We start from the raw sequence: 25,000 nt of genomic DNA, 5'->3' as shown, positions 1-25,000 counted from the left end.
ACAAATATGTAAAATATGTTATGAGGTCAGCCACAGCCCAGCAAAGCCAGTAAACTCATAACTGGGGTTATATGTCTTAGGAATTGTTATGTCAGAAAAATCAACATGCACCCATGATGCATACCTAATACTTGCATACTAATGTTTTAATGCTTACATTCTAAAATGTTACTTCAAATTTCTTTGCTGTTTCAAGACCAATTACTCCAACCGTATTTGTGGAAAATTACTTTAAAGCTACAGTTTGACCTCAAGTAAAGTGATAACACTCTATTTAGGCCATGAGCAGAAATGTCACATAGTGGAACAACACGTACACAACAGAGTACAGAGGCTGTTTCACATTCTAACAGACACACACACAGACACACAGAGAGACACACAAACACAGATACACACACGCACACACACGCACACACACACCTTTCAGTTTTGTGAACATTTTCAAGTGTGAATCCTGCAGACCACCGAGCTGTGCAAGCTAGCTGTGACCGTGTCTGTAACAAAAGAGTGAACAGGGAGAGGCGCCAGGCCCCTGTCCGCCCGGGTCCGCGCTCATTCCAAAGAGTAGAAGCAAAAGTGTTGTTTTCAGCTGCCCGTGTTAGAAAAGCACAAAGAGATGCTACGCAGATCACGCTCCATGCAGAGCTGCTGTCTGCTCTCTGGCCTGCGGACCGCGCATCACGTTTCAACACACAGGGAGGGATAGTTCGCCATTAGGAGTCCAATCTCTGTGTGCTCTGCTCGCAGAGAGAAAATCTATTTCATCTATTTTAATCTCTAAATATATTTTAGTAAATAGTAAACGTCTTTTTTCTTTTTTCTTTTTTTCTTAAAGGAGTTGCCTCTTGGGAGGTCTGACAAACGTACCTTTTTTTCAAGTTAGCTATTTAAATTAGATGTTTGTTTGTTTGTTTGTTTTTTCATCCAAAGCAATTAACTTTTAAGGGGACGTATGCATGTGTGGGTTTTTTTTTAACATGTATATCAATGGGTATTTGTGTTTGTGGCTTGTTTTATATTTGCTTTTCATCTTGTTTTTATGCTGCGTGCTTCACTTTGTAGTAGTGAGGACAAAAAAACATGAAGGCACCAAATATAATGTGTCTCTGTTTCACCGATCCCGCAAGAGGCACGTTTTAGAAACACCCTAATCAGAAAGGTCAGGAGGCACTCGGTCTTTGAGTGTGTTTGTGAGTGTCTTTGTGTTTGTGTAATTTGTATCAACATTTGCTTGTTTATGTAAATGTGGGTGACTGTGCACATGTGCTCGCTTATGTGTGTTTGTGTGTGTTTGTGTATGTTTGTGTGTGTGTGTGTGTGTGTGTGTGTGTGTGCTCAGAGATGTGACAGATATGAGGGGGAGGTGTTTGCACTTAGATGTGGTGTAACTGAGTCATTGTTAGAATGTCAAAATAGCGGCGTCAAATTATTCTCTTCACGAGTCTGAAAAAAAACCTCCCATTCGCTTAGATCAGGTATACACACACACACAGGACCATACACACACACTCACACACACAGGATCATCCTCCATGACTGTCCGAGCTGAACTGGATTAACATGATCATTTACTCAAAGAGCCACCGAAAGGTAACTCTCAGCGAGTCTGTCCGTACGCTCAGTGCTCGTTCTTCAGCACTCTCTGTTTCTGACCTTTAGCGTGTGTGAGGCTCGTGGTGGCCCTACCACAGGAATTGTGCTTTGTAGTCACACAGACCTAGTCTATAGAAAGATTTTTCTAAGAAGAGCATGCTGCACATTTTTGTCAGCCGAACAATAGCCCTATAATCCATAGAGTGTGTAAAGGGTAGTAAAAAGTGTGTGTTTGTGTGTGTTTGTGCGTGCGTGTGTGTGTGTGTGTATGTCTGTGTCTGTGTGTTAGTAATAGTAGTAGTTGTAGTAGTAGTGGTGGTAGTATTTATTGTTTGTAGTAACTTTATTTATTTGTTGCCTATTGCTACCTTATGTCTTCTCTGCTTGCAGCTTGAGTGTTATTCCTCCTTTTGTAAGTCACCTTGAATCGGAGGCCACTGAATTAATAAATATAACTATAATGCTATGTGTGTGGTGTGAGCCTGTGTGTATCAGTTTAGGTTATGAAGGGACTTCTGAATGAAGGTTATGAAGGGACAGAAAAAATATTAATCATAAAACTGATAAACGTTGAAATTACCATATGAGAAGCAATACTTATATACATGTGTGTGTAAAAGATAGAATACTATAGCTGCTATAAGTAAGGCATTGACATTTCCTCCATATATATGCATGCAGCCTCCATTAAACAGCACATTTTTGCACTTCAGAACGGACATTAGCAGGTGTGGTAAGAACACCATGTTGTGGATTTCCTTTCCTCTACCTTGTCGCGTGAAAAAAAAGACCACTGAAATCGTGACAGATAAAAATGGGTGTGCTTCAAAAGATCCAGACACCATAAGGTCGTTTGTGAGAAAATACATTTCTACACCTTTTGTCTCTGTGTGGTTTGTATTAGTTACCCACTTAAGGAGACAGAAATGTATTTAAATTCACATAAGCATTTCATGTTTTGGCAGCAGCACATATCACACATTTACACGTCCAATCATTTTTCCACCCCTGCGAAAATCAAAAGGAGAACATTTCTTTTTTCATGAGCCAACCTCATACATTTGCCAGACAAGGAGTTAATTGAATTTCTTTTTAATTTGAGGGTCTGCTTATCATTACGTTTTTATGACATTTCGTTGCCTCCCCCTTATAGAAATCATGAGTAGTTGTACTTAAGTTTGTGTGAAGACTTTTAGTCAGAATGAATGAAGACCTGGAGCTCCTCTGTGACAGTTCATTCAGACACTGTGTCTGTGTCCTCACAGTGTTCTTATTTAAGATCTGAATGTGAAGGAGAAGAATAAACACCCTTGCAAGTCGTTCATTTCCAGCATGACATGTAGTCTGTATGCCGTTAAGAAATAGCTTGATCAAAAACAAATGAAGTTGGAAGAGTGTAAAGCCTCTTGTTGTCAATGCTCTTCTGCATTGTTGTCATCTTCGTCTTATTTTTCTTTCTGTCTTTCTGCCAGATTTTCTGCCATATTTCCTGTTTACATTATTGTTGAGATCAGGAGAGGCCACCTTGCCTCAGTGGCTTTCTCTCTCTCGCTCTCTCTCTCTCGCTCTGGACGTCATGGTATAATCACATTGTGCGGTTTGGGTCATCAAGTGACAGGGGTCTTTTTGTGCTTCGCTATTAGCTGTTGAGATTAGCAAATAATGGCATGGCATTAGACAAGACAAACAAATACCCAACTCCTTCTAATGGCAACTGTTTGTCTCAATAAGACTGGGATATGAGGTCACACTTGTATGATGACACACCCCAGCGTAAAAAAGAAGTGTGTCAGTGTTGTCGCGTTGTGGTTGGACTGAGTGCTCCTACTGGAACACAAAGATATTCATGTCGTCAGTGTTAGTCTTGTCAGTCATCAAAACCCGTTCATGTAGGACAGGCTAACACACACACACACACACACACACTGGTAGAAACATATGAACACACACTTACACACACACACACACACACACACACACACAATGACACTCACTCACTCACTCTCTCGCTCTCTCTATCTCACACACACACACACACACACACACACACACTTATACTTACCCAGAACAGTGTCTGCTGATGTTGCTACAGAAGAGCGGCGCATGAAAAGGTTCAGAAATGAATCATGCCGAGACCACGCTGCTGCATGTGAAATGGCAGTCCTCATTCGCAAGGCCTGCTTGTTCTTCTTCACCACCCCCCTAACACACACACACACACACACACACACACACACACACACTCATATATACATACACATACACACACCGTTCCCCACGAGCTCTCTTTCACACACACACACACACACACACACACACACACACACACACACACACACACACACACACACACATCTTCCCCCCAAACCCCCTGCACTGTTCAAAGATTTATTGGATCTGCTCAAATAAAAGACTTTGTGAAGAATGCACTGGCAATCCAAATAAATAAATCAACTGTGCGCATAATAAAAGCCATCCGCGCACGATGGGAGTTTAATGACAGCACATGCGGAGCAGTGTCACTCTCTGCCACGGCACACTGAATTAGGCTCAATTTGGCCCTAATGTGGAGCAGGCCTGGGCTCGGTTTGGGCTCAGTGGGTTTACAGAGCAACCCCTGCTGGGCTAATAGTGCAACCCCAACAACACCGCTTTGCATGCCTCGGATAGCTGGCCAGTTAGGCACATCAAATTATACATACAACACACACACTCACAAACACACACATACACATGCACGTACAGTATGGATACATGCCCTTAGGTGGTGCTTAAGAAAAACGATGGTAACTGAGTGTTTTTGTTGTGAAAGACACACATACTGTATCAAGAGGAAGGAGGAAATGAATGCATGGGATGAGTCCTGGCCCTCGGACCTGAAACCCTGTGGCTTTGCTGTTGCTGTTGCTGTTGCTGTTGTAGTAAGCCTGACTTTCAGGGTGTGAGGTCCGGACCTGCGACTTCTTAAGAGTGGAACCTCTGTTGATTTACATTTTTGCTCTAGAGAGGAGAGGGGTTTTTGAGAAAGCCGCAGAGAAACAACGAGCACATGTTGGATGCAGGGCCGTGTGTGTGTGTGTGTGTGTGTGTGTGTGTGCGACTGCAGGCTGAGGACAAGGCTTGTGAGACTCTACTCTGAGTAAATCCAGCGCTGAGTGTTGGCGCGCTGACGCTCGCTCTACTACCTCCCTCACAGCCAGATAAGCTGGTGCCAAGTCATTGCTGAAAAAGGTGCCACTTTTGAATTGCGCTGGTGGTGCGAGAGTTGGGGGGATGGTTTCACACGTTTGCAAATGTGTATTTGTGCGTATGTATGTATGTGTGTGTGTGAGTGTGTGTGTGCATCTGTGTGTGTGTGTGTGTATGTATGGGGCAAGGAGAGATTGCGTGTTTGTGTATTGTGTTGAATCTGTATATTTTGTTTTGGTGTCTTCGTGTGTAAATGTTTATTTGAATATACTGTTTTGATAAGAATCTGTGTGTGTGTGTGTGTGTGTGTGTGTGTGTGTGTGTGTGTGTGTGTGTGTGTGTGTGTGTGTGTGTGTGTGTGTGTGTGTGTGTGTGTGTGTGTGTGTGTGTGTGTGTACATGAGTAACTGCTGGGAACGTTGTATGTGCGTCGTTGCGTGGTACGCCATGATTAGTCACAAGTGGATGCCACAGGGCCCCATCTGAACCGCCCTAACTTACTGGCTTACTCACCTGCACTGCACACGTCAAATGGACCTACCGATGGCTGCTTATTTCCATCACAAACCACAACAGGGGGCTTGAGGCAAACAGAGACTGACTGTTTCCTCTTCCTGTTCTATTAACAAACACCTTTAAGGTTTCTCACATGAGCACTGGAAACGTGAGGAGCCAGACCGTTCGCACATCAGAATATAGCTGTGAAGTGAGTAGCTGCCTGGTCCCTAATCTAGATCACTTATTTGAACATCACGTACGCACACTTGTCATTTTGGGAGGGTTTTGTAGAGAGAGAAACCCTGATAGCGTAATCGTGTTATCTGAGTCTGGCACATCCTTTACTGGTTTTAATTACTGGAAAGTCCAAGCGACGCATGGCAATGCTTTAGGGCTGTGACATATTTTTGTCCGAACGTGTAGCTATTTGTGTAGAGACAACGTAAGAACTTGTGTAATTACTCCATTCTACATTCTTTTGTTCTCAGACAGTTATGGCTGGGAAAGGGACAGAATTTATGTGGTGACATTTGCAGGTTATGTAACAATGGAAGGAACAGCTGGCAGTTATATTGCGCATTACAGTACATTGTTTTTTGGTGAACTTAGTGGAGTTGTGGCCTAAACTTCAACTGTTTTGCAATGAAATACCTATATTTACAGAGTGCATTTACATTCAAATAGGGCATTTACATCCTTTGACAGGCACATGAAAAAAATGATAATGTGGAGACTGTGTCTTTTATTTGTAGTGGATATTTGAATGCTTCACTGGATGAGATTATTCGTTTACAGCACTATTGGTCGCACGGGATGAGTTAGTGATTGATATTTGCAGTGTGGTGAGAATGATCAGATGAAGGACCAATCAGATGGGAAGATCACAGCAAGTCCTCAAAGGAGTTTTGGAAATAAGAGTCTACGCTTTTAATCCCTGTCCATGTGTTTGTGATTGTCATTTACTGTCTTTCTTTTTTGCTCTGGGAAAGTCCTGCAGAGCTCCATAATTTACCTCAGGTTTTGTTGAAAAGGGATAGCATTTTAGGCTATTGGTTAGGCTATTGAGCGCCATAATTTACCTCAGGTTTTGTTGAAAAGGGATAGCATTTTAGGCTAACATTCCCTGCATTTTCCTTTCCCGTCCTCTCTCTTCCCTCAAAGGATTTTTGCCGGCCCGTAATTATGACATTAAGGGGATTTCAGAAGATCTTGCAAACTTTTGGACAGAGATGGCGCAGGGATTTATTCAGCCCCCCGCTGAGGCTGTCACTCAGACACACAAATTGTCTAGTGTGCTCCTTGCACACCAGAAAACGTTACCATTTCAAATCACATATTTTACCGTAGTATAATTTTACAACTTAATGTTTGTTGAAGGATAAATGGAAATGAAAACTTTGAAAACAGAGAGATACTTTCTTTTTCTTTTCTTTAAAAAAAAGAAGGAAAAAAAAGTTCAGAAACTCAAAGCGTTGAATATGTGCACTCATTCTGTAAATCATTCCAAATAAAAAAGTAAAATAGATTTTACTGCAGGGAGGGCTGTGCTATAGCTGTCGACTGTAAACACACAACTCGGCCACCAACTGAGACTGCAACTCTGTAGAAAGCATCCCACGCATAGGTTTCTAATAGCAAGCAGATTGAAATCATGCAGAAGTTTGATTCGGATGATCTGATCTCAGCTGTGATACTGTGTATGTGAAGAGCTGTTGCATTTGTGTGTATCTGTGTGTTTCTGTTACATGTGGGAGGACAAGGAATGAGTAACAAAATTTGAGTATTGCTTGTGTTTCGAGTGTTTCTTCATGTTATTCTCGGTGTGTGAGGTTTTTCTTACCAATTCCACATTAATTATGAGATTTCTACTTTTATTGTCCCTTTTTCATTCAAATTGTTATGTTATGTGTTATATTGTTATGTGACTGTTTATGCATTTGTGTATCTGAGCTTCCATGGAATTAAAATCCAGGGCAGCGATCTTGCACATGTAAAAACTGTAATCTAGTACATTAAATCTTAAATTCTGTAATATGAAGTAATATGAAGTAAAATGAGCAAGACAGCTTTACTGGTTATTTTCTTATTCAATTTCCTCTTGATTAGAGAAAAAGCCCCCACTGTCTAAAAAAATCAATGAATCATGAGAAAATGGCTTAATTCTCATGAAGAGTTTTGTACGTTGATAAATTTGATAATGTGGTTTGCAAGTCTCACAAAAATGTTCTTTCATGTTTCCCCAGTGTGTCGTAATGTCACATAACAAACAAATCTGGATGAGAGTCTGAAACAAACTGACCTTCCCTGTTGTATTCCCCCCCTCTCTCTCTTTCTTTCTCTCTCTCTCTCTCTCTCTCTCTCTCTCTCTCTCTCTCTCTCTCTCTCCTCTCTCCCTCTCTCTCTCTTTCTCTCTCTCTCTGTGTCCGTGCGTGTGCTTGCATGTGCGCGTGTGCCTTGGCAGTTGACATCGAGAGGCTGAGTTCCCTGAGCTCGGAAGGGGAGGATGAACTTCTCCTGTGGGGCATGGAGCCTCAGGACGCGGCCGAGCTCCAGGACAAGACGAGCCTGACGCCCAGCGAGGGCACCGAGCCCGGCAGCCCGGCCCGCTTCGCCCGGGCCCACAGCCTCAGCCCCGAGCCCAGCCCCTGGGCCTCCTCCACCATCGCCGCCACCGCCGCCGCCGCCACCACCACCGCCACCGCCGGCGGGGGAGGAGAGGGAGAGGGGGTCGCCCTGAGTGCCGTGCGCAGGGATGGAGACAGGGCAGCGCCAGGCGTCTACAGTGAGTGCGCTTCACACATGGGCCTTATTTGACACATTCGTGGGCCATGAGTCATTAATTAGGGGGAGGTTTTTCATGTGGCGGCGTGCTCTCTCTGGTTGAAGTGGCAGGGAGAGGGCACCGTGAGGATACACAAACGCCTGTTTATATGGCAGAAGGGCCCTGGCATGGCAGTGGCGCTGGAGCTTGGCAACTTGGAACTCAAAAAAGCCGCCGGGTGATGTTGAGATAACAAAGCCACCGCAGTGTCGTAAAAGTCGTGCTTTTTTTGGATTTTAGTCTGTCGTTGACACAGGGGCCTTTCAGTGAAGCGTTACACACGATTTGTCTCTTAGGCAGTTCCTCGAATCAAACGAAGTGATGCTAATGTTAGGCAATCAGAACTCGAGCATCTCATGCTATTCATTTGCATTTTTTTTTTTTAAAGGGAGATCAAAGACACCCAAAAGATCAACTACAAACAGGCACTTTCCTCTCTTTCACTCTCTCCCCTCATCTCTCTCCCTCTCCCGCCTTTTCTTGCTCCCTGCTTTCTCTCTCTCTCTCTCTCTTTCTACTTTTTCTCCTTTATCTCTCTCCCTCTCTCCACTCTTGATCTTCATTTCTCTCTCTCTCTATCTCTTCTTTTTTAGCTTTCCCTTTCCCTCTCTCTCTCCCTCTCTCTCTCTCTCTCTCCCTCCCTCTCATCCCATCCCATGTGTGTATGCTGTGCCTGATGAAGGCAAAGCTGAGTTTTTACAGCGCTGAACCACACCGGCTCGTCCCTGGCCACATGAGACAGGCTCGAAATATGATGCCCACATCTGCAAACATTTGAAAAATCCTCCGCAAAGTCGGAGAGCACAGCGCGCACGGGGCCGGCGTTCCCATGCCGAGCTTGTTCTCCTCACATTACAATGTTTTGGTTTATGTACGGTGGCTCAAAAGCACTTAGACTCTCTGTGAGATATTCTGCCATGCTGGTATTTCTGTCACTGCCACCATTTGTCTTAGGTCATTTTTTCCACCCGTCATTTTTCAACTTTTCAAGTCAACTTTTTTCTTTTTTAGAAAAATCAACCACTCGGAGGCATAAACAAATTTCTCTCTCTTTACACGGTTTACTTGACTCCAAACCAGAACTCGCTCTGGTGCTCAAGTAAGCTGCGTCCACTTTAGAATGCATAACGAGAACCATGAACAAAATCTATGTAACAAAATGCAACTGTCGGGAAAAGGTTTTGTAATATTAAAATGCATATTCTGTACGATTCACTTTAAATTACTTTAAATAAAAGGAAGGTCTAACTTGAGCTAGACTCCCATGATGTTTACAATTAAGACATAGAATTTTACATATGACAGTTGTGATCAAATGCATTTTCAAACAATACCGTCTGAAATGTGGATTCAATAAAGTGGTTTGTGTTTTTTTTTCCAAATGAATGGACCATTTACAAATCCCACAAATAAACAGCCAGTGTGTGCATTCCAACAGATGTACGCATATACTTTATACTCTGCAGCAAAAATGCCTTCATTTGAAAGGCTGACATTTTTTTTGTGATTCCAATATGAATGCATTTTCTCTGCATTGATATAATACAGACCTACAGGCATTGAAACCTGAAATCAAATGTCATAAGGTTAAACAACCAGACAAGCACAATGTTAATGGAAAAAAAACCTGAGCAATTTCTCCCCAACACAGCATCTTTCTAAAATGACGTCACAGCATAAATTCAGTACATTTGATATTAGCCTTTTCCACTCTGCACTGGTTTGATGTTGTTTTGGCTGGATGTGACTGACCGGTGGTGATCATGGTCATTGTATTGTTGCTGCAGGTCGGGCCGAGGAGGAACTGGCCCATTACGACTTCCTGGCCCAGCTGAGGAAGGCGTCCCACGGCGGCGGCCTCCTGGACAGCCACTCGCACAATGGCAGCGGCACGTACCAGCACCACGTCCGGGGTGTCCACGACGACACACCGCCCACCTGCTGGTCCCCGGGCGAGCATGAGTCACCGGACGGTCGAGGTAAAGCCCCCTGCCGGTGGATGGACACGGCTCAGTTGAAATGCCGTTGCTAAAAATAAATAACAAAGAAATGCCGTTATTGCACCAATGGCCACCACTGCAGCCCAGGTGCTTCCCCACCCAGGCACTCTGACATCTGTGACATCCCCATTGGTCATGAATCATGAATCACTTCTACAGAGCATACAGTATATACTGTATATGTATACATATTAGTTTAGAGTTATGCTGTGGTAAGAAGTCAGATCAGTCAGAAAGGGATTTTAAGAAATGGTTTGACAGAGGTATGGTGAATATTTTCCACCCATCAGGTGTTTGCAATAAACAAGGGTTTTTGGTGTGTGTGTGTGTGTGTGTGTGTGTGTGTGTGTGTGTGTGTGTGTATGCATATCAGTATGCGTATGTGTATGTGTAGGCGTATGCGTATGCATGTGTACTCAACCCAGGTTCTAATTTTGCAGACGGAGTCCCGTTGAGCCCCGACGCCCTCAGGGGCATGCTGGCGTGCCCGTTCTGCCAGCGCACGTACCGGCGCGAGCCGGCGCTCCGCGAGCACATCAAGTTCTGCCACGAGCGGGACGAGGGCCAGAACGTGTGCCCCATCTGCGGCTTCAGCACGCCCTACCGGGCACAGATGGAGCGCCACATGCTGCTACACAGCCAAGCCCAGGACAAGGTCAGAGTGAGTCCACAGCAGCACTGCTTATAGACCCTTTCAGCTGCAGAGACAAACAAGTGATCCTAAACACACAGAAAACAACACTGATGTCATGGTAACTTGTGGATCAACGTTGATATCATATATGTAAAGTTGATATACAGTATATTGTATCAACCGCCCCCATAGTATATATATATAATTTTCATTTCATAGTATTTGCATTGGTTTTGAACATTTCACAGTAAATCCTTTAGGTATAGATTGAATCGATTGGTCGATAATATTGATGCAAACTGTACTGAATGGATGTATGTGTTTGTGTGAGTGTGTGTGTGAGTGCGTGCTGTAGTGTTCTCGTGATGTGATACTTATACAGTACACACAAAGTGACACGCACACACACACACACACACACACATACACACATTAATCAAGTTCACATTGTATCCATAATCTTATTGACGAGTCATATCTATGCCTATCAGCAGCCTCTCTCTGACCCTGCAATGGAGAACAGGAAGTTCAAATGCATGCAGTGTGGGAAAGCCTTCAAGTACAAGCACCACCTCAAGGAGCACCTCAGAATCCACAGTGGTAAGACACACATGTGACAGGAAACGCTAGCAGGGCGGGTCGACCCCTATGACCTTCTTATGTTTCTGTGAGCCCTTTACAAATGGAGGTGGTTCAGCAGGAGATTAAAAGTGGCTTGTGCCTCCCTTTCTCTTCCAAGGTGAGAAGCCGTACGAGTGCTCCAACTGCAAAAAGCGCTTCTCCCACTCGGGCTCCTACAGCTCGCACCTCAGCAGCAAGAAGTGCCTCAACGGGGGAGCGGCAGGAGGAGCAGGAGCCACAGGAGGAGGAGGAGGAGGAGGACCAGGAGGAGGAGTAGGGCCCTTTAACGGCCACCACCACCCAGCCTACCTCCACTCCCCCACATCACCCCCCCCTGCAGCCGGAGGTCGTAACAGCGGTATGGGGAAGGGCTCCCCGTACGCCCAGGAAAGGCAGCCAGGGCACTTGTCAGCTGACCATCACCCTGGCCTTCAGCAGGACCAGGTCCGGGGTCAGGATCTGAACCGGCTGTGGGACCCCACGGCCGAGCTCTCGCTCCGGGCCAGCGTCTTCAAGGGCACCACCCTGCTCCCCTACCTGCACTCCGGGAGCAAGTTTGAGCACCTCCTGCAGGAGATGTTGAGGAGGGAGGTGCAGCGCCAGGACGGGGGTCCCCTCCGGGAGGAGGAGAGGCCAACGGGCCGGGCCGGAAGAGAGGCCAGGGGCTCGCCTGAGGGCAGGCCCGGGGAGGGTCCGGCGCCGGGCCGCGAGGGAGGGGTGACCTGCCGCTGGTGCTCCCAGCTCTTCCCCAACGGGGCCGTGCTGCTGCAGCACGAGCGCTACCTGTGCAAGATGAGCCGCGGCGACTCCGGAGCCGCAGCCGCCGAGGCGCTCGACAACCACCGGCCCAAGGACGGCTCCCCGCTCAACTTCTCCCGGCCCGCGCACGGCCCCCAGGGGCCCCCGAAGACGCCCACGTCGGTGGCAGCGGCGGCAGCTGCGGCTCTCAGCAACGGCTTTCCCAAAGAGCGCTCGCCGCTACAGCGCAGCCCCTGGCAGGCGGTGCCCCAGCAGCTCCTGGTGGCCCTGCACTCCCCCATGCAGTCTGGCCTGCCCGCGCGCCCCTACTGGCCCAACCCCGAGCTCGGCAGCCCCGGCGGCAAGACTCCGGTCAGCCCGGCCGCAGCGGCCGACATGCCCTCCCCCACGCCCCTGCAGGACCGTAGGCGCCTGCTCTCCTCGGGATTCGCCTCCCCGCTCGGCCTGGATCTCTCCAACTCCGTCGGCGCCTCTCTGGGCTCCCCGCCGAGCAGAGCCGCTCCGCACTGCAGGACCCCCGGGTCGGCCGGCTCCCAGAACGAGCCCCTGGACCTGTCCCTGCCCAAGCACCAGGCGCTGGAGCACCAGCGAGAGAGGCACTGCAACGGCACGCCACGGGCCGAGAGGAGAGACTCGGACGGGCCGTACCGGAGGCTCTCTCCGCCCCCACAACCACTACCGGGGTATGGGGGAGCCCCCCCACTCCAGCCCGGCGCTCCTGCTCCCTTCGTCGGGGGAGCCCCCATGTTCGGGGGCTCTGTCTACGGGGCCTACCCCCTGTTCAATCCCATGATTCCTGCGGGGCTACGAGGCGCGGGCCACGAGAACATGCCGTCGCTGCCCGTCAGCAGGGCGACGCCAAACGCTTTCCTCTCCCCCATGGCCTACATGCTGGATTCAGACACCGAGTCTGTCCTCAAGAGGATCCATCAGGAGCGACAGGCGCTAATGGTGAGGCTCAAATCAACGACCACCGCACAGCCACAACAGTTTGTCTGTAATCATTTCACAAAACCTCTGAATCTGAGCCTTGTCACTTTTACGTGAGAAGAGCTTCAAAGCTTTGAGGGATCAAAATGACTAACGATGAGCGAGCACACTCATCTCCTCATCCACCTCGGGTCTCATGGTCTGACCTTTAGTGCTTCCTCTGTGATTATATGGTCTCTTAGTAGTACAGTATGTCATTCTTTAATCAGCATGTATAGGTTGCATGCCGGGGGAAGGCCCCTGCATCCACTGCATAGAGAGCATCAGAGGCTTAATGGGCTTACTTTCTACTCACCCTGAATCATACTGTAACTGTACTGTAATGTCAAATACCGCACACAACCTTCATTCTACTTTAGAACAGAACGAGGTCGTCTGCGTTTAAAAAAAAAACGATTCCACACACAGGCTATCGTGACGTCACGCAGCTCACAAATGAATATCTCTCTCTTTCTCTCTCGTCTCAGAGCGAGGCTCTGAACCGCGGCTGCCTGGACTACCTGTCTGTGATGGAGGACGGGCTGGACGGAGACGGGGGCCCGGGCCGCAAGAGGCTGAGGAAGACGGAGGAGGGCCTGTACGCCTGCGACATCTGCGACAAGACGTTCCAGAAGAGCAGCTCGCTGCTGCGCCACAAGTACGAGCACACAGGTACAGTACAGTGACTCCCCTGACCTCAACCTCACAAAGCTCACACTCATCTCGTGATTTGGGTTTTCTAAATGATGAGTCGGAGTTATTTACAGAATGCCGCCTTGTTTGTTTCCCCCCCCTCCACAGGAAAACGTCCCCACGAGTGCAAAATCTGCAAGAAGGCCTTCAAGCACAAGCACCACTTGATCGAGCACAGCCGCCTACACTCGGGCGAGAAGCCCTACCAGTGTGACAAATGCGGCAAGCGCTTCTCGCACTCTGGCTCCTACTCCCAGCACATGAACCACCGCTACGCCTACTGCAGCCGCGACCACGACACCGACACCGACGGCCCCGCCGAGGAGGCCTCCATGGGGGACGAGCCCCGCTATCCCCGAACCCCGGGCCTGGACCTCATCCCCGAGCAGAACGCGGCCAGCGCCAGCGCCAACGCCATCTCCACGACTCCAGAGGAGACCTCAAACTTCCTCAGCGACTCGAGCCTGGATGGAGGGCTCAGGGGGGAGGAAGAGGAGGAGGAGGAGGAGGAAGACGAGGAGGACGAGGAAGATGAAGTGGACGAGCGGGCGTTGGGTAATCACAGGGAGGAACTGAGGGCAGACTCTGGGGTGGGGGCAGAGGATCTCCGGGGCAGTCCCAGTCTTGGACGGGAGTCGGCGTCACGGAGCCAGGAGGAACGAGATGAGCAGGGGGGCGGCAGCCGCCTGTCAAATGGCGGAGGAGGAGGAGGAGGAGGGCGGGCAGACACGGACGGGGAGGAGAATGACCACTGTGATCCAAACGAAGAGGATGCAGCCATGGAGCTGACGGCAGAAAAAAATGACCGCAGCCCAGATGCAAGGTGTGAGGAGGAGCAGGTATGAGACGGGATGGTCTATTGGTCAAAGTTAGGCCAGACTCCCATAAGCCAATGGTGGGGTTGCGGATTGGGACAAGAAGGCTGCCTTTATGATCAAAATGTGAACAAGCCAAAATATCCCAAGTGCCTGGATAGACAAAGCCATTTTTAAAAGATCTTGGCATTATCTACCTATATGCCAAATCACCACCCACACACTTATTAAAACATGATATAATAAATAAATTGAATGTAAATATAGCTGAAAGGTTGACCGAAAGGAGAATGATTACGAGAAATTAGATGGGATATCTTCAACTACTTCAGTTGTTCCATTTCAGTGTTATAGAAAATCTGTAAATAACATACAGCAGGAATCCTGAAAAGAGCTGTAGTTGAGTCAAAAGAGTAATATGCACATATAGTATATTGAAAGGCACTGGTGAAGGAGAGTCTCTCGTACAAGCTCATTACTGTTTACTGAGAAAACATTCGCTCTGAACCACTGCAGCTCCTCCGGACTGAAAACCACTGCCTGTGCTGTGGGCTCTCGGCACCCATCCACACCATACTGCACAAAACCTATTTACATTTCCCGGAGAAATGACACTTTCTCGTAACGCTTGTTGAAAATGTTTTCAACATCAGGATGTGTGCCTGTGCCTTTCCCACCCAAGCTGTGCAATAGCCAACTGTCTCGCTACGTGACAAGGTCTTCCCAGTGCTTGCCATGTAAACACAGATATTCTGTGCATAGACAACTGGAACTTGGAGAGCTTTAACCGTGTCAATTTTATGACAGTATTAATTGTTTGTTAGTTCGTATTCATGGAGAAGTGGCCTCGGCGGCTAAGACCACACAGTATTAAAACGTCTCTGTAATGAATGCACTGTTCCTGCAGTATTTATGAAGTGATGGGTTAGAAAAATTGAGTGTTTCATTGATTGCACCACAAATACACCATCCATCAAGCCCGGCTCATGTTTATGGGGTTTCTCAGATGCAGAGTTTGGGAGCCATGGGCCTCATTAAAGCCTGAAAGTTGATCCTTTTAGTAAATTTAGTAAAGTTAAAAAAGTTATTTAAGGCCCTAACATGTCTGAAGACTGTTCTGCATGCAAAGAATATGGTTCTTACACTTGTATGCCCTGTAATGTGTGTGTGTGTGTGTGTGTGTGTGTGCTTGTGTGTGTGTGTGTGTGTGTGTGTGTGTATGAGAGAGAGAGAAATGTTGAACTAGAAACACTGTGACTTATTGGACACCAGATTTTATGTCAGTGTTGCGCTGGCCTGTGATCAAGTCAGTATCTTCTGTGCAAAGACAAGCACTCCATACTGTAGCAAATGTGTTGTGTACAGCAGGGCACTCAATTCACTCCAGTTGAGGTTGTGAATCTGCGTCGCTTTCTTTTACTGCAGTATTATACAACATGGTTAATGTGGTGCTCGGTCCTCCATTATTGTTTAGCTTTAATTATGACATTTTTGCTTTAAAACATAAACATCTTTTACTATGCAGCATCTGAACTGTGTAAAATGCTCTGTTCTGATATCTCTTATTTTCCTCTTGTTATAATATTGGAGGGCTGGTGTTAACATTTGTGAAGACAAATTGCATCAGTGCTAAATGAATTTGTTTACAAATTCTTCTTTTTTTTCACTATGGTCTTGCCAAGCAGCATTGGCAAGTTGGAAATCATTTGTTTTCAAATTCCATCTCTTAACCTTTTTATACATTTTTTATAAGGGTTTTCAATTGTGAATACAATTTTGTAATAAATATGTACATATTTTGGAACTGCTTTGTATTCGTTTTTCTTTTAAAATAATATTTCAAAGTTTACATAAAAACAGTTGACAAAAACTGCTTAAGTGAAAATAACTTTGTGTAGTAGTCCGGCTACTTGAATGGTATTGCCTTTGTGTCTTTTTTTTTTTTTTTTTTTTTTACAATATGGATAGAATGGCAGAAAGAAAATAATGTTGGATATTATATTGATTTGTTGCAGGTTGATGTGTTAATGTGAACCTTTCACTCAGCAGGTCAGTGGGAAATCCTAAAGAACTGAAATATCTTCCGCACAGATGAGTGACTAGATTTGAATTTTCCCTCCTACACAATATGTAGTTCAACACAATTAGTCATTTAGAGAACCAACATTAGAGAAGCACACTAACCGATGAAATAATGAAAAAAAAAAAAAAAAAAAGAGTAAGCTCTAGGAAGCATACGGTTTCTGAAAAACTTGTGAAACTAATGAAACATTTTACCACATTGTTGATAAGCTGAATACTGAGAAAAAAAGTGTTGAGAGAAGATAGTCACAGGTACATTCCCACAAGCTATACAAAATGTCTCTGAGAGGCACGTTCTCAGCAGTCACCTCTGTTTCCTATCTGTGTGTGTGTGTGTGTGTGTGTGTACGTGTGTGTGTGTATACGTGTGGTGTGCATGTGTGCATGTGTGTGTGTGTGTGTGTGTTGGGGGGAAGGGGTGATATTTGCATGCTGACTCAGGCGGAGGAGAGGGAGGTGGTCTCTATAAGCAGTAGCGACCGAAATAGGCAATCGAACAGAGAAGGTGACATCATCTCACTGCCGGCACTCAAACACACACCTACACAGGCACACATGAATGTGTGCACTCTCTCTCACATGCAGTTGGCCTACACATGCACAGAAATAATGAGGTCTCCTGTATGCATGGCTACACATTTCAGGAAGAAGTGGGCTGTGATGCTCTAACATCTGCTGGTAACCGTTCCTGGCATGATCCTTTAAATAAACGTAGCCTACCTGTGGTTACAACAGAAATGTATTATCTCGAGCATAGATTACATCTGCTTAATGTGATTAGTCAGTCTTCCTTAGTTCTTAGGACAGCCAACAATTGTGATTGTAAATTACAAAGGTGTGTTTCATATTAAAAAGCTTAGGGGCAAGCAAAATGTTCCGTAATTTGATTTAAACTTTTAAAGATGTCACAAGTTAATAACCTCCCAACTGGCATTACAACACACAGAAAATGAATGAGTTCAGTTGATTCAAATCAATCGACTCTTTAAAAACACTTAAAATTCCTGGTAAGAACAGGATATATGAGTCATACTACGTAAATGGGCACATTCATTTCTATCATAAAATTATTTAACACCTGGGCCGATCATCTAGACACTAACTAACTACGTGGAAGAGAAACAAAGCAAGACTAGGATGGCACAAAACTGTGCCTAATTTAACATTTATATATTAAAAAAAAAATCTGAACTGTACATAAACTGTAGCTGAACCACTAATAATGACTCTTAAACCACAAATAAACGGGGTTTCTCTTGTTCCGTAACGTGCCAGGATGAAGTCACCACCACGGAGGCTGAGATTAAGCCTGAGAAAGCTTGAGCGCGACATTCACACACGCAGCGGCTGACGGTCGGGGAACATCGGGCGACTCCGAACAAAACACAAGGGACTTGGTCTTGCCTGGGTTGACTGCAATTGGGAGATTTCTTTATTGTCACATAAATCTCTCAAATTACAGAATTTGGAAAGAGACAAAAGGAAAACATTTACAAGGGGCGCAAGAATGAGATGAGCAGTTCTTAAAAAATATTTTTTTTTCCTGAAAGACATTTCATCATTTCATACAATGGAAAGGTTGCTTTGTACAAAAGCCTTCTTTTTTACACTGTATACTATAAGAATGGTTATTATACAAGTAAAGAAAAAAAAGAAGAAAAAAAAAACAAACAAATCTGGCTTTACAATCTCTGAGAACGCAATAACTACAATACCAACACAAACAACGCAGACAAACAACAGAAATCATAAATCACCATGGCCACTAACCTTTGGGACAAATTTGAAAGTTGCCATGTGGGGACTGGCACTCGGTATACATGCTAATTGCAGGTTGTTGAGGTACAGCATAATTATTTTTACCCAATGAGGGCAATGCCAGAATCACTGGCACTCTAATTAAATGGAGGGGGGAGGAAGGGTGCGAGTGGGGGAATGTGTGTGTGTGTGTGTGTGTGTGTGTGTGTGTGTGTGTGTGTGTGTGTGTGTGTGTGTGTGTGCGTGTCTGTCTGTGTGTGTGTTGAGAGGGGGATGGCAGGCACTGCACATAAATGCACGGGAATTGACATATTTTCTTTTTCATCGCCAGCAAAACAAATTCATCTATACGACTCCAGTCAGCTGTATCTTGGAGCTACTTCAGTGCCACCAACCCAACAACCCCTCCTTCTCTCCCCACATCCCCCCTCTCACCCTCCAAACTCTTGGGACTTGAAATAATAAGAAAATAAAAAATGAATAAATATATAAAAATCAAACATTAAAATACTTCTACACTTTCTTCTTTCCCCTCTTCTTTTCTTCTCCCTCGATCTTTTTTGTGTCCTGCCAAAGCCACAGTCAATATAAAATTACCAAAGCCGCGGAGGGGGGAAAAAAGCTGCTCTTTTTCAAACATATGCATTTCTAGTTCCTCTTTTGTTCTGTTATTAAAAGCAGAGTTTGGGCCAATCGTAAGGGCGCGCTCCACCCTCGCGCTAAGTGGCATACATACCTCCACACTTTTCCGTATCTCTCACGCAACCTCTCACCACACACCCACACATACACTAAACTAGAGCAACAATGTTCCAGAAGCTACTCAGGGATGGATTACATAGACCTTTGGACAAGCCTCGACTCTAGAAACATTAATAGTCCTATTCCTCAGTTAAAGTGGCCGTTTACAGTCAAGCCTGTCTTTCGGCAACAGCATCAATTCCTCTTTATGTCACGTTTTATGTTTTCGATAGTTTGATGTCCGTTCCACCTCACGTAACATGGACTTGGTGTAACATTTACGATGTCAAAAATAACGATGCCATTTCTCAAATATAAAAGACAGTCAAACACTCATTAGGATTGGCACAGTGTTTACGCAGTCAATGATAGAGAAGGGAGAATTCTTTCCCCCCAAGAGTACAGAAATGATATAATTATCATATCATTGGAGTTTCAGAGGGAGGCACTCCAGTCTGACAAGATGAACATTAACATCTCTCTCTTTCGCTCTCTCTTTCTCTCTCTCTCTCACACACACACACACACATTCTCTTTCTCTCTCTCTCATGTTCAACTGGACGTTCACTTTTAAGCCTCTGCTTGAATTACCATCCAACTACTCAGAAACTATTTGCCTAATGTGCTTGCATAACGCTATTATTGAGTAACAGGTATATGTATACGTTTAAATCTGATCGTTCATATAGATTAAACGGTGCAACAAGTGTGTCTTCCTGTCGCCCTAGCAGTAGAGGAAGGTGCTAGCCATGCCAAGGTCAAGTGGTTTGTTTCTCAGGGTGGGACACATGCTCATAATACACACATGGTCCCTGTCCCCAGCGTTGCTTTGGATAGATAAGTGTGCATGGTATGCAGGACTGTGGATCTGGGTGTGGGGTTTGGGAGGAGTAGGACTGTCCAATTCCCTAACCTTCTCTGTCCATAGTTAAGACCCGTCAAATAGTTATATGACCCGTCACACATGCGGGGATCAAATGTTTGCCGGTTCAAAAATTTACGACAATTTTGTTGACGGCTGCGTGGATGTGGCGGGTGATTCTCGGCAATCCGGCATCTTCTGGGAAGCAGAGCCGGGCGAGCGGGGAGGTCAAGACCGCCCGCCATCTGGAGGAGAGGTCCGACGGTCCGACGGTCCAACGACACTCTGCGCGCTGTCTGCTGGACAGCAAACAAACAAACAAAAAAAAAACGTGCCCATCCCAAACACACACGCGTGCGCACATACACACGCACACACACACACACACACACACTGGAGGACATCCACACCTTCTGTAGGACTTGAGGGGGTTTTGAAGAAGTTCACAGTGAGTTGGCTCAGAGTCCCGTTCCCAGTCCCAGCTCACGTCCTCTCGCCTGCACGCTGTGCTTCCTGCGCTCCGCGAGCCCGTGTCAGTGGGAGCCCGTGGGCTCGGTCCCGAAGATCCGATCGCACTCGCTGAGGATGACCTCCACGGCCTGGTTCTGGTAGACCATGTTGATGGCCATGTTCCCGTTGTCCTGCTCCGGTCTCATCAGGGTCGGACCGAACACGATGCCGATGTTCTGAGTCGACATGCGGTTGACGTCGCAGTTCTCCATCACCCTGGGGGAACACGGCATAGAGAGAACCGGGTGAGAAAGAACCAAGAGAGAGTGAAAGAGCAATAGAGGGGAACATGAAAGAACAAGAGAGGGAGGGAGAGAGAGAGAAAGAGAGAGAGAGAGAGAGAGAAAGAGGAGAGACAGAGCATCACTGTTATTATGGTTTGTTAACATAGCATTACTGTGGTCAGGCCTTCCCGTGTAGCTCTACCTCGTCCAGCACACTATCAGAGATCTGGAAGCTTTTTAAATGGCCCTGTCTGGTCCTGTTTAACGGAGAGCCACGACGGGACCTGGAGAAGTGACTCGGCAGAATCTGCACTGGAACTGGACGTTGGCCAGCAAGCCTGGCATATTGACGATGTGTCATGCCGTGCATCTTGACATGACTACGGTCTATTAGTCACCACCAATCCGTTCTGGCGGGCGCCACCCTAGGTGGCAAAAACACAGATCAGAACTTCCTGGGATGACAAATTAGCCTGATCTTGCACAGACCCCTGACAACATAATGGCCATTGGTCTCAACTGCATGCTGCAGACAAAAATGATCGGCTTGACACATCTTGTCACCGCGGGCCCGTTTCCCATACATTCAGCATGTTTACATGACAGCCGAAAAAAACTCAAGACTACATTGAGATTAGTCATGCATTCTGAACAGGAAAACTTCAATGAAAATCTCTTCATAGAAAAAAAAAAGCTTGTCGTTTAAGACCAGGCTTAATCCATACACAGGAAACAGGACAAATATGTTTATCAGTTCAGGGGAAAAAAAGAGTGTGTGTGATCTCTTGCTGAATCCCAGCGCAGGCCCATCATGTCACTCAGTGCGGACATCCAGCAGGTAGTCAGCTGGACGTCGGTCAGACAGGGCTGCAGAAGCTGCCTCTGCCTGGGCCTGGGGTCACATGTTCCCCTTTTATGGATGAGCAGGAAGAATTTAAGGTTTTTCTTTGGATTATGTAAATGCAGGCCACAACTTGAAACCATAGGGAAATCACCCAGTGTGACATTCGCTTAAGACTCTGCGTGTGCATGTGTGTGTATGGGTGTGTGATTGTGTGATTGTGTGTGTGTGTGTGTGTGTGTGTGTGTGTGTGTGTGCCTGCCTGCGTGCGTGTGACTGTGTTTGTGTGTGTTAGAGAAGACACAGGAAGGGGTTAAGGCCACAGCATGAGGCATTCTTCTAAAAATGCCATTCCCACCGAGCCACAGAGGCAGCCAGCAATTGCTCAAAACTTCCACATTAAAAACGGCAAAGGGGGGGGTGTGGAGTGGAGGGGGGGAGAGGGGGGAGGAAAAGGGACGCAAAAAAAGTCGGGGAGCGAGCGAGGTTCCAGTGGTGGCGGCGGTGGTGTTGGTGTGCCTTCCAGCAGACGAGCCGCAGAGGTCCCACGGGAGAGGCAGAGGGAGGGGGGGGGGGTGACAGGAGAGGAGTAGATTTAGGGGTAGAGATGGGAAAATGAGAACCAGAGAAGGGGCAGGGAGGAGAGAGAGAGAGAGAGAGGGAGAGAGAGAGAAGGAGAGAGAGAGAGAGAAAGAGAGAGAAAAAGAGGGAGAGTGAGGGAGAGAGAGAGAGAGAGAGAGGGACAGGGCCAAATCCTTCACAGAGCCACACCTAGACCAAAGCACTAAATTTACTTGCGACTCCAGTGCCAGGTCATTTTGGACCAGCTTTGAAATCGCTTGAAGTCACAGAGTCTATCACACATTTAATAGACCTAATTGTCTAACAATTACTGCTCGGAAAACAATGCTTACGCAAAAGTACACAAAAATATCACCGCAAACACTCTGGTCAGGGGCCGAAAGCGCCCGACAGGCAGGGCTCGCTGGTTAACAGCCAAACGTTGGGAGAACTCATAACGGTGAGGGCAGCGTGGTGGTGTGTTAAATTGAGGGCCAGTCAGGGAACATCCCGACTGGCCGTTTGTCATTACTCTGAAGTGACCGCTGTTGTCAGGCCTCTGGTTTGCTGTGTGGTCCAATCCCAACACAAAAGACCTCATTAGGACCACACAAGGAAGTGCAGTGCAGTGTGGGGCAATGACTCCCTCTAGTGGACACTTGTGGTGGTGGCACCGCAGCCTTGAGAAGCAAGTGGCAGAAATGTTGGACTGCTGTAAGTGCAGGGGGGAGCATGTAACAGGAACTGGCACTCCCTACCTTTTGAGGTGGTGAAACATGGCCTTCATAGTGTCTTGGTTGGGTGGAGGCATGCTGGCCACCAGGCATTTCATACGGTCCACCTTATCCAAATAGTCGGACATTTCTGTGGGGAAAAACAAATTGAGGAAATTGTAAGGTCAAGGCAACAAAAAAAACTGTTGATGGCTTCCAAAGAACACACACATATTGGTCCTCCGTCAATTCTGAGGATGGTGATTCAGTAGCGCTAAATTACAAACATGGGCCCTCTTGAAATTAATCATAGGTTTCATGTTGAAGGACCTGCTCTAGAGTGAAGCCAGAAAACAGACATTAGTGCCCACAGTTTGTCCTCTTCTTCTTCTTTCCCTCTCTCTTTATCCCTCCCTCTCTGTCTCTGTTGCTCTCTTTCTCTCTCTCTCTTTCCTTCTCTCTGTCTCTATCCCTCCCTCCCTCGCTCTCTTTCTTTTTCTTTTTCTCTTTTTTCTTTCTGTCTTTCTCTCTATTTCTCTCTTTCTCTCTATTTCTCCCCCCACTCTCTCTCTGTCTCCTACCCTACCTCCCTCCCTGGCTCTCTCTTTTTCTCTCAATATCTTTTTTCTCTCGCTGTCTGTCTTTCTCTCTTTCCCTCTATTTCTCTTTCCCTCTCTCTCTCTCCCTCTCTCTCTCTTTCCCCCTCTCTCTCTCCCCCATTACTCACTGACTGTCTCGACGATGTCGTGGAAGAAGCCGTAGGGGATGAGCGGCTCGGGCAGCTCCCTGAAGAAGAGCTTGAGGGCGCCCGTGACCACGTGGATGTCCTCCCACTGCGGATGGTCCAGGTTCAACTTCTCTTCTGACGGGAACGGAGGGGTGAGATGGGGAGACGGGGCAGGGGTGAGTGGAGTGGTCATGAGGAGAGCGTAAGGGGTCGGGGGGGGGGGGGGGGGGGGTCGGAGGTCGGGGGTCAGGGGTGGATGGACAAAGCGAAGCATTGTTGTAAAGAGAGAGTAGCATCCGGTAGCCATGGAGTTAATAGGGAATGGAAAGATGATGAGAGATGATGAGAGAGGGCAAGATGGAGGGAACGAGGGAGAAGGAGAGATGAAATGAGAGGAGTGGGGGATGAGGAGAGAGAGAGAGAGAGAGAGAAAGTGATTAGCGCACGTTTAGCGGCTGAGGCACAGCAGACCACCAAGACTGAGGAGGAGGCAGCAGCAGGGCCACTAGTGTCTGTAGAGGAGAAGGACTGAGTCAGAAGGCAAACACCAGACAAGCCACACACACACACACACACACACACACACAAGCTAGCAAAGCACAAATACACACACACAAACAAGCACACAGACACACAGACACACAGACACACACACAGACACACACAGACACACACAGACACACACACACACACACACACACACACACACACACACACACACACACACACACACACACACACACACAGAGAAATGTACGCCTAAACATACCAACATAAAGCTTTCACCAGGCCAAAGGAAGCAAGCACACAATGACACAAGGAGTCAAGGACACAACCTCTACACCAAAAAAACAGTGGTCAGTTTGGTTTGGCTTTTGGTTTGGTTTTTAACTCTTAGCTGCACAGCATTCTGGAAAACATTTCTTTTTGTAACTTGTAGTACAACTGAATTGATATCTGAGAATGCTGTCTTTTATTATCAGATGCAGTACACCATACTGACCACCAGAGGGCCGTCACACCAAAGTCAACAGTTGCCCGTGTTTCAGGACAGAGGAATAACTTCATAGGAGAGGGGCCGGTTAAATGGCAAGCAAAGGATTGCATGTGTAGTCACGCGTGTGTACTTAGCCTAGCTGAAAAGTCAGCATGATCCCTAAATGGGTCCAAAACAATCACTTATGTTTATTCTTTATTTTTAATTCTGGTGTAAAAACTAGAGAGAATTCTGTACAGTTAGGACAAAAAATGCAGAAGTGGGTTAACGTGTATATTCATCAGAAGAGAGCAGACATTAAGCAATTGAGACAGCACGTTGAGCAAGGCAGATCTACTCAGGCTTGGTTGCAACGCGTGGTAGACATGCAGAGAGAGGGTAGCAGCCTTG

The 25,000-nt window shown here is 46.7% G+C and overlaps 2 protein-coding genes across 8 annotated transcripts in view; one reads left to right on the top strand and one right to left on the bottom strand.

Annotated features, from left to right (window-relative positions):
* LOC134092774 (zinc finger E-box-binding homeobox 2-like) overlaps positions 1 to 16,398 on the top strand; it is a 30,743-nt gene extending 14,345 nt beyond the window's left edge. The window contains exons 1-8 of one of the 3 annotated variants that reach the window (XM_062545843.1): positions 1,467 to 1,593; positions 7,744 to 8,064; positions 9,891 to 10,082; positions 10,544 to 10,764; positions 11,229 to 11,337; positions 11,477 to 13,068; positions 13,575 to 13,758; positions 13,888 to 16,398. In XM_062545843.1, the coding sequence (XP_062401827.1) occupies positions 7,806 to 8,064; positions 9,891 to 10,082; positions 10,544 to 10,764; positions 11,229 to 11,337; positions 11,477 to 13,068; positions 13,575 to 13,758; positions 13,888 to 14,624 (3,294 nt within the window). In that variant the 5' untranslated portion in view covers positions 1,467 to 1,593; positions 7,744 to 7,805 and the 3' untranslated portion in view covers positions 14,625 to 16,398. Of the gene's footprint in view, positions 1 to 1,466; positions 1,594 to 5,441; positions 5,491 to 7,743; positions 8,065 to 9,890; positions 10,083 to 10,543; positions 10,765 to 11,228; positions 11,338 to 11,476; positions 13,069 to 13,574; positions 13,759 to 13,887 lie in introns of those variants that run through there. The other 2 variants (XM_062545844.1, XM_062545842.1) reach the window with 2 other exon arrangements.
* Positions 16,399 to 18,085: 1,687 nt separating this feature from the next.
* arhgap9 (Rho GTPase activating protein 9) overlaps positions 18,086 to 25,000 on the bottom strand; it is a 42,629-nt gene continuing 35,714 nt past the window's right edge. For all 5 annotated transcript variants that reach the window (XM_062545837.1, XM_062545838.1, XM_062545839.1 and 2 more), the window contains 3 exons: positions 23,614 to 23,748; positions 22,932 to 23,037; positions 18,086 to 20,763 (listed from right to left, as the gene is read on the bottom strand). In XM_062545837.1, the coding sequence (XP_062401821.1) occupies positions 20,571 to 20,763; positions 22,932 to 23,037; positions 23,614 to 23,748 (434 nt within the window). In that variant the 3' untranslated portion in view covers positions 18,086 to 20,570. The remainder of the gene's footprint in view (positions 20,764 to 22,931; positions 23,038 to 23,613; positions 23,749 to 25,000) is intronic.

Source organism: Sardina pilchardus, chromosome 9 (assembly GCF_963854185.1).
Source record: "Sardina pilchardus chromosome 9, fSarPil1.1, whole genome shotgun sequence".
Taxonomy (NCBI): Eukaryota; Metazoa; Chordata; class Actinopteri; order Clupeiformes; family Clupeidae; genus Sardina; species Sardina pilchardus.
Note: the sequence above shows the minus strand (reverse complement) of the source record. Positions and strands in the feature narration are given on the sequence as shown.